Genomic DNA, 10,116 nt, shown 5'->3' on the forward strand with positions numbered 1-10,116 from the left:
GAGCATATAGAAGATTAGAACCTCCATGAAAGTAAAATTTCAGAGCTGCTATTTGGTGGCCCCAGAAGCTCATGTTGCCCATTCTGATATTCAGATGGAAATACCTGCAAGTGGTTATCTCTGAGTCTTGCAAGAATATATGGTATCCACTGTATATATGTATAAATGGGTGATTTTTCTTTCATAGCTTTACTTTTTCTATAAATGTTGATATAGTTTTGAGAGAGAGAGAGAGAGTGCGTGCTCAAGTGAGGAAGGGACAGAGAGAGAGGGAGACAGATAATCCAAAGCAGGCTCTGCATGGAGAGAGCTTGAACCCGTGAGCTTTGAGATCATGACCTGAGCCAAAGTCATATGCTTAACCGAACAAGCCATCCAGGTGCCCCTCACAGCTTTATTTTTTAATCTTTCTTTTATATAATTTTTTATATGATTAGGGGAGGAAGTCTTTTAAAAAAATAAGGAAATACACTGCTCTTGGGTTTCTTCTTCGGTTATACAACAGGCCATATAGAGAGATATATACTACTGACAGAATCTTTCTTATGCTAACTTTTTTGTGCTGCATTTGAGAATGCCTGTCCTTGCCTGTAATAGTATCAGCTCTGGGTGTGCTATCTGTGTTTCTGCTTTTCACCTTGGTGAAAGTCAGAAAAAAGGGAAAACAACCATGGTATAACTATTTAAAATGGTCTAAAAATAACCATGCTGTAACTGTTTAAAACTGTTTACCAGTAGGCCATTAAAAATATTTAGATGTTATAAAAAAAGTTTTGAAAAATATTAATAGACATCAATAAGACTGGCAGTTTTTGGCATCCTAGACATAATGCTTTTACACTAAGCAATTCTTATCCTTAATAATTCACAGTGATTGCATCTAAGAAGTCCTACTCAAAATTGAGAAACACAGCACACAGATAAGGAAGGTATATTCTATTTCTGCTTCATGTTCGACCCTCAGTTCCTGAACAGAAAATAATCATGCAACAAGATAAATTTGAGCAACCAGAAAATAAAAAGTCAGTTGTTTCAGCTCCTGAAATTTAGTAGGAAACTCTTCATTTTAGGTAAAGTTTTAGCATCAAAGAGATATTCTCTCATCTACAATCCTAGCAAGAAAAACTTCGGGGCTTTGCAGAGATGGAGATAGCAAAGATGAAAATGTCTCCCAAAATCTATAAGTTAAGCTACACAAATACAAGTAAATATTATGGAGTATAAAACAAAGTAACCGGAAACAACAATACATTAAGAAGATTCTGGGGAGTTAATTTTTAAAACTTCACTCCAAAGACAACTTTTTTAAATCAAAACTTTATAGTGAGTTATATGTGTATCCTGACAAAAAAATGGCTCTAAGTTCACTGCGATGTGCTGTAAGTTCATGACTGTCTATGGATTTAAAAAATAAAACCCTATCCACCCCTGAGAAGGGGCTTGAGGCCCTGAACCTCTAAATTGATCAGCCTGGTTAAATACCAAAAGTGCCCTAAAGATGAGGGAATTCTGAGCAGGCACATCTATGCTGCTGAACCCACAACCAGTGAGAAAACTCTCCCTAGAAAGGAGTAAAAATGGAATGAACTGAACAGCAACCAACAGGAGTTCCCATTACAAGAATAAACCCTACATTTCACATAAGTCAGGGTAACATTCTTATAGTCTGTAAACATTCTTGACTTTAGAAGGAAGGAAACAGCCTATTTCTAGGGTTTGCTATTTCTACTTGTTTTCCTACTTCCCACTGAATATTCTGACATGTGACATGGCTCTAAGGTGTTGTTAGCATGTAAGTCAGTGACTGGTACCAACAGGTGCACAGTAAATGTGGGGTATGAATAAATAGGTTGGATGGATGAATGAATGACTCTTGCCTGTAAAGTGACTGGGACTTGAATGCATGTCAGTGCCTGGGAGGAAAAAGTGGTTACAAAAATATATGGTATCATCAGGCCAGGGGCTTAGAAAAAGAATGTGGCCTGTGCATTACCCAACGAGGTCAGGGGCCAAAATATATATATTCAATTAAATAAATGAAAGCCTTCTATCAAATGAAAATCATATGCATATTTAATTCTAGAAGCACTGAGTAGTGGTTAATGCTACCATTTAGAATAGTTACGGAAAAAAATAGAATAGTTACATTATTGAATACATTCTATGTAAATGCAAACATTAAGAAACCTGAAGGTTAGTTACTTTGGTTTAAGAATCTAGTTGTCTCTAACGCTGGCTGAACTAAGATTTCTAATAAAATATTCTGGTCCATCATTTTATTATAATAACAGACTCTCCAGCAGAAACAGGTATAGGAATTGATGTTAGTTCACTTGTCAATTTTTTCCTCCAAAGAAGTTTGTAAAAATTTCAAATCACAACTCTATATTAATTTTAAAATTAAAATAAGGTAATGTATAAATAATTAGTCAAAATAACTAAAATTTGTTCAGCTGAATGTCTCTAAAAATGCTCAGGAACCGGCATGTAAAATTTTGAGGCTAATACAGTTTTATTACCAGTAAGTTCAAGTTATTAAAATGGCAAAGTTATCAGTATCTATTGGTAACAGTTCAATACAAAATGGTATATATATATTACCACATATTAAATGCACTTAAAAATAATTTAAAATGAAATATGTAAAAACAGCAATCACAACACACACACAGCCCTCGATCTTGACATACCTCTGTAAGTAAGAACCGATACATGTTAATCTCAGAGATAAATATTAATGAAGCAATATTATGTCAAGTGCGTCATGCTCCCTGGATAAAAGGTGATGTGACTAATAACTCAAAATCTGAAAGGAGGGCAGGGAGCAGGCATCAGAAGGGAGGAGTAAGGAGAAACGTACCGTGCAAATATGAGGCCAGTGTTCAAACTGTTGTAAAATTCCTTGATTAAGTTCTTCTTTATATAACTCTTTGTAAAAATGTGGAAGCTTAGATATCCAAATGCCATTGTTATGCTTGTTTAGTATTTCCTTTATGCGGTTTTGAACCTCATCCATTTTATAAGTGTAAGAGGCAGGAGGCGTGACATTTGGTTTTTCAACAGTCTGATTTAAATTATCTTTAAATTAAAAAAATGATAGAATTAACCAAAAGGCTTAACATTTTAGCTTATCCCCATTATCTAGTATCTGTGTCATTAGGCTTTGTTACACTTCAGGCTTATGGGGGCCACGGGACTTAGAAGTGAGCAGGATAAGACCAAGCTGGACTGTGACAAGGGTGCTTCCTAATTTAAACGTCAGGGTGATCTTGCTTCATAGAGAATAAAAAAATTTAGTACTTAACCAATCACTCTCTAGGTGCAACTAAGAAAGGTTAAACTTTAGACGATACTGGTTTATATGCAATACTTCATTTAAACCTATATTCCAAAAGCATTAGGATAGTGCCTTAATAGTAAGATCAAAGAACATTTTATAAAAAATTTTTTTAAATGTCCAGGTTTTAAAATATGATTAATTTTCTGCTTTATTAATGAGAAAAATAATTTAGCAATAGACAGAAGTTCAAAAATTGATCCACCTACAATAATCATCCTAGTCGCAGTTTATAAACTAAATAAGAGTCTGGTGCCCACAGATAACTATTTGTGCTTTGTTTTTATTTCCTCAGTCTGATTCATTAATCCTTTATAAGTGAATATTTATAAAGTTTTGACTATCTCTTCACTCACATTTATTTTTAGTTAAAACCTAGAATACCTGAGCTAACATCCTAAGACGCTTATAAAAAAAATCTTAGTGTCCACTATAGCTGACAGTTCTGGTATGTTAAAAGGAATGAAATGCATTCCAAACCTCTTCTGAATTTCACTGGGATACAGATGAGGGCGTATAAAAGATTACCATCTACAAGCAAAACATGTTCATCTTTTAATCAGACAGTATTTCTGCTGGGATTCAGCAAATTTTATTCTATTTTAAACTGGCAGGTAGATGGGGCGCCTGGGTGGCTCAGTCGGTTAAGCATCCGACTTCAGCTCAGGTCATGATCTCACAGTTCGTGGGTTTGAGCCCCACACTGAGCTCTGTGCTAATAGCTAGCTCAGAGCCTGGAGCCTGCTTCGGATTCTGTGTCTCCCTCTCTCTGACCCTCCCCTGCTCACTCTGTCTCTGTCTCTCTCTCAGAAATAAATAAAACATTAAAAAAATAAATAAATAAACTAGCAGGTCGAGAGATACACAGACTGGTCTGGGGCCACTGGCCTCTGAGGATGCCAAGAAGCCAAAAGATGAGCAGCAGTTCCTTGAGGAGGGCTGAGTGCTGCCTCTGCTGTCACCCAGCACAGGGCACTAAACTCAATTTGGCTCAGCAAACAAAAGGGCACACAATGTCCATATAAAGGCATTACTAATTTATTTAGGTTCCTCCCAAATAATGATATAAAAGGATCAGGATTATGGAAAAGATGACCTTCTGAGAACTGGCCAGACCCCACCCCCCTTAAAGAGAGAGTGTCAGTAAATGATGCACAGTTGGAGTCTGCAAATGCATCTGTTCTGGGGGGCCATGGGGAGTGCCCTAAGCTTGTGAATCTTCTGTTAAACAAATCAAGGAAGAAGTCTGTTTTATATCAGGTAGGAGAGGCTGTGTGCAAGTGTGTACGCATCAGCTGCCTGGAGAACGGCAATCCTCCTTAAACAAGTCCTCGGGGTTCTGCAGAAAAAAGTTTATTCTAATTTAAAAGGATTTACAACCTCTAAGGGAGTAGCCATGTTTCAGAAAATGCATGTGTAAAAGTTACTGACAGAAAAGAAAATCATTTGATTCAAGTAATTTCCATAAGAAATACCGGAGATGTGTTCTTATGGAGAAAATAATTTGACTCAATCAGAATCACACTTGAAACAGCAAATCATTTAAAATCATACTTCAGTGTCATGCAGTATAAATACTGACCCTTAAACAGTGTCCCTCAGGTGCATCTATGAGCAGGGAATTTATACTTTGGTTGGAGGAGACCAGATGCCAAGTGTGTGCATTTTTATTTTTTAAATGTTTTATTTATTTATTTTGGAGAGAGCATGAGCAGAGGCAGGGCAGAGAAAAGGAGACAGAGGATCTGAAATGGCCTCTGCACTGACAGCAGCGAGCCTGATGCAGGGCTTGAACCCAGGAACCAAACCGTGAGATCATGACCTGAGCCGAAGTCCATAGTTCAACTGACTGAGCCACCCAGGTGCCCCAACAAGTGTGTGCATTTTTTTTTAATGTGTTTATTTCTGAGAGAGAGAGAGAAAGAGAGAGAGAGTGAGCAGGGGAGGGTCAGAGAGAGAGGGAGACACAGAATCCGAAACAGGCTCCAGGCTCTGACCTGGCTGTCAGCACAGAGCCTGATGCGGGGCTCGAACCCACGAACCGTGAGATCATGACCGGAACCGAAGTCGGACCTCAACCGACTGAGCCACCCAAGCGCCCCCAAGTGTGTGCATTTTTGATCTTCAGTTCCTTTGATTTTAAGTTTCTTATTGTTTTCTTAACAGCTCTTTTGGATCTTATAACCTGAGGTCATTTATATTCATACTTAGATGCTTAGTGGTCACTGCATACAATTAGGATCCCAGCTTTTAAAACTGGTGGAGTATCTGAAGCTATTTTGTGAGCTGAAATCTCATATTTATGTGCTTTAAATCTTACCCTCTGAAGAATGGGAGGGTGAAAAGGCACACAAGTATCTCCAGGTGACACACGGAAGTGAAACAGAATTTGTCTAATGTGTGGAAGGCCTTATGTCAGAATAATGATATCCTTGGAGGTATTATTTTCTCTTTATATCACTTCATTTCATAATTTAAAGGAATGAGGAAAGAGGGGAAGAGAAATAATAAATAGGATAGGGTGAGAGAAAATGTGAATAGCCACCATCAGATATTTTTCTTGGGGTTCTAAGGCTCCAGAAGCCAAAATGTATCATAAAGATAATGTTGAGAAAACATACCATTTATTTCCTTAGCACAGGTTCTTGAAAGATGCATCTGAAAAGGTGGTGAAAGGGACGCCTTGGGGCTAAACCTAAGGTGTTAAAAAAAAAAGTAAATTAAAACTCAAATAGCAAAGTCTATGCCAAGTTGTAAGCACTGTGCTTTTCATTTAAAGTCTCTGTGGCACTGAATAGTGAAAGAAGTCATTAGAATATTTCAAAATGAGCAAAAATGAAAATGATACCAGTATCAGCTTTCATGTTTCATATTAGAGAAAATGTATTAAAAGCTAACTTTAAACTAGGACTTGAAGGGAACTTGGAAGTTAGAGTTCCAATTAATCACCTTTAAGGGACTAGCAATACAAAATAAAGAAAACCATGCAAAGAAAAAGTAGTTGAACATAAAGAATATTTTAGAATACAACCAAAAAATGAAGGACTTGTATCACTAGATACTGAAGTGAGTTATAAAATTACAACATTTATAATACTTAAACAGATAAGTGAAATGATACAGAGCTTAGAAACACTCAATTTACAGTGCATCTTAGCACATGAGAAAAGTGCACCACAGAAGGACTGCTCAAGTAACAAGTTAGGAAAGAAAAAGCATCGGCTCCCCACACTTCATATGCTCACCAAAATAATTTTTAATGAATTATATTGGATATGTATATAGGAAGATTTTTCCAAATATGAGGACAAAGAAACTACACACACACACACACACACACACACACAATTTCATTTATGCTCACATCGGTCTACCTCACTAGAATCTAAGTGTCTTAATGACCTGTACCCAGTGCCTAGGGCAGTGCTTGGTACTTTGAAATGACAGTGAGTGTTGTAGGAATGAATAGGATGATTGAATCAACCAATGTGTACATCTTGCCCAGCAGTGGGTAAGGGACTAGAGTGGGTGACAATGACACAGTATACATGTTTTCCAACTGTTGGATAGTATGGAATAGTCTAAAAAAGGAGATTAATTCTTTGGAATAAAGCACATCTCCTCATAATATTTTAATTCTGTAAGAAATTATTAAATGGTAGGCTATCAATAAACTTATTTAATATATGACGCTATGCAACTATAAGAACATCATATTTATATATTAATACATCTAGGTAATAAGAGAAGATGCCAAAAACATATCCAACTCCTATTTTTGCAGAACTGGCAGGGCAACATCCCTCTTTTCCCTTGCACCAGAGCCCTAAAATGGTATACTAGAACCCTCCCCTGCTCAGAATCCGCTTTGAGGCATCTATTAGCAGGCAGAGGCTTATAAGCAAAGAGAGAGAACAGAGAGATGATGGCAGGGACAGCTATGGTTCAAGCATGGGTAGGTCTGAGGAAGGGACAGAAAACAGTTGACATAGCAAAATAAAGATTGCAAGGGAAATTTCAGGGACACGTGAAAAACAAACATAGTAACATGAAAGAGGTCCAATCAGTTTTATAAAAGTAGGTATAAAAGACTTATTATTTTGTTTCTTAAAAGACAAATACTTAGACTGGTCCAAAAAACACCTATCAAATCTAAACATATGCCATTTATTAGAGACACATTCTTACCCCACAAACACTTATTTCAGGACCTACTATGAGCCGGGCATGGACAGATAGGAATGATCTATGATTAATCAAGAAAAACATATCCCCATGTCATGGACTGTACATATAGTTGAGAAGACTGTGGTAAGCAGCTATGCCATGGCCCCCCATCATTCTTGCCTTCTGGTAGCCATAGCCTTATATAATCCCCCTCCCTTGAGTAACTTGCTTCTAACCAACAGACTCTTTCAAGGTTGAGGGGATCACAAATTTCCCCACTGCTGGCAAAATCTCTCCCTTGCTGGCTTTGATGAAGCCAATGGCCACACTGGGGAGGCCTCTGTGGCAGGAAATTGAAAGTGGTCTTTGGCCAACAGCCAGGAAGTCAGGCACTGAGAAAAAAAATGAAAGAAATGGATTATGCCAACAAGCATGTGCATCAGCCCAGAGGCAAATTCTTGCTCAGTTCACCCCATCCATGGCCAATACCTTCACAGCAGCCTCAAAAGAGACTGAAGCAGGGCGCCTGGGTGGCTCAGTTGGTTAGGCGTCTGACTTCAGCTCAGGTCATGATCTCATGGTTTGTGGGTTCGAGCCCCGTGTCGGGCTCTGTGCTGACAGCTAGCTCAGAGCCTGGAGCCTGCTTCGGATTCTGTGTCTCCCTCTCTCTCTGCCCCTCCCCCACTCACACTCTGTCTCTCAAAACTAAATAAACGTTAAAAAAAAAATTAAAAAAAAAAAAAAAGAGAGAGACTGAAGCAGAGGGCCTAGCTAAGTGGAACCAGATACATGATCCACAGGAACTGGGAAATAATAAGTGTTATAAGCTACTAGATCTGTATAACCTCTTACACAAAAATAGGTAATAATGTACTGACAAAATCTGTAAGAACAAAACCTACTAAGTGCGATGTAGATGTAATAAAAGCACATGTTAGAAGAAACCAAATCAGGAGTAGAGACAGGAGGAAGCAGAGAGCAAAGTTTATTAATACCTTATAAAGTTATAATAATCTGAATAGTTTGGCACAGTAAATAGGTAATTAATGATTCGAAATGGAAAGCCCAGAAACCAAGTCATATATTTATAACAATTTATTATTGGTAAAGACAGAATTTTAAACCAACATGGAAAGAAAAGATTATGTAATAACTGGTATTACGGCATCTGGCTAACAAGACTGCTAACTCTCACACTATGCAGCCACATAAATTCTGGATTAAAGGTTTAATGAAACCATAAAAATTCTAAAAGAAAACAGAAGAACTATTATATAATACTGGGGTAAAAGTGCTCTTCTAAGCATAATACCTTAAGACAGAAGCCACAAAGGAACAGATTGATAGATTTGGTAGATAAAAAGATATAAAAATGTAAAGTTTTTGTATAGTAAAAATACCAAAGTTAAAGAAACTGAGGAAGTATTGGCACCATATTACAAAGCGTCAACATCCTTAATTTGTAAGTTATTTTTAAAAATAAGAAAGAAAAAGAAAATAACCAACAGAAAGGTTGTACAAAGGACAAAGATGTGTAATTCATAAAAGATCTATAAATGATTAAGTAAACATATGACAAACGTATAGTCCCCTTAAGAATCAAAGTCAAAGAAATAGAAATTAAAATATAGGTATACATTTTTTCACCTTTTAGTATCAACTAAAAAAGTGATGTCCAGTATTGGGAGAAGGGTACAAGTAAATGATCACTTCCATGTGCTTCTAGAATATAATTGGTATAACCTGTGTAGAGCACAAATTAGTCACAGTCTTAGTATGTATGCCCTCTTACCCAATTTATTCTAGTCATGAATATATGCAAGGACTGTTCTACAAATATGTTTCATTGTAGGATTGCTTACAATAGTGGAAAGAATTTATGTCCAACAATAGGTGGTTGGACATCCCTGACATTAAAAATGATAATGTACAAGTATACTTGTATAACCCAATCATGTGGGTTAACAATATATTACCTTTTAAAACAGGTTATAAAACAGTAATATAGAGCATGAGCACATTTGTATTTTTAAAAACTTATATATCCATAAAAAAGATAGATATTGTTAGATGTTTACATTTACATTTGGATTAGAGGCAATCTTTTAAAGTTTATTTATTTATTTTGAGAGAGAGAGAGAGCACTGGCAAGGGAGGGACACAGAGAGAGGGAGAGAGAGAATCCCAAGCAGGGTTTGCACCGTCAGTGCAGAGCCCGATGCAGGGCTCAATCCCACACACTGAGATCATGACCTGAACCAAGATCAAGAGACCATTGCTTAACCAACTGAACCACCCAGGTGCCCCAGATTAGAGGTAATTTTAAAACTTCATTTTACTTCCTTATAGTCTGCAAATTTTCTATACCACACAGATAGTAATTTTGCAATCAGACCAAGGGCAATAAATGTATTTTAGAAAATGCTTCCTACAAATATTTAGTACATCTTAAACATACAACCGTTTTAAACATATACAAAGAAGCAGAAACTGACAACAAATTCACATTTATTTAGCTTAATACTTGAAAAATGCCTTTTTAATCACAGTGCCTATTGGCTAATGCCAAACAGCCATTTATTCCTATTCAAAGTCCACGATCTTACTCACTA

The 10,116-nt window shown here is 36.9% G+C and overlaps 1 protein-coding gene across 2 annotated transcripts in view; it reads right to left on the bottom strand.

The window, feature by feature from the left end:
- The window catches only part of TDRD7 (tudor domain containing 7), an 84,200-nt gene that overhangs the window by 38,692 nt on the left and 35,392 nt on the right, over window positions 1–10,116 (bottom strand). For both annotated transcript variants that reach the window (XM_077756137.1, XM_077756138.1), the window contains exons 5-6: window positions 5,959–6,032; window positions 2,861–3,078 (exon numbers count right to left, since the gene is read on the bottom strand). In XM_077756137.1, coding sequence (XP_077612263.1) covers window positions 2,861–3,078; window positions 5,959–6,032 — 292 coding nt within the window. The remainder of the gene's footprint in view (window positions 1–2,860; window positions 3,079–5,958; window positions 6,033–10,116) is intronic.

The sequence above is a fragment of the Crocuta crocuta genome, unplaced genomic scaffold, assembly GCF_008692635.1.
Source record: "Crocuta crocuta isolate KB4526 unplaced genomic scaffold, BGI_CrCroc_1.0 scaffold431, whole genome shotgun sequence".
NCBI classification, from domain to species: Eukaryota; Metazoa; Chordata; class Mammalia; order Carnivora; family Hyaenidae; genus Crocuta; species Crocuta crocuta.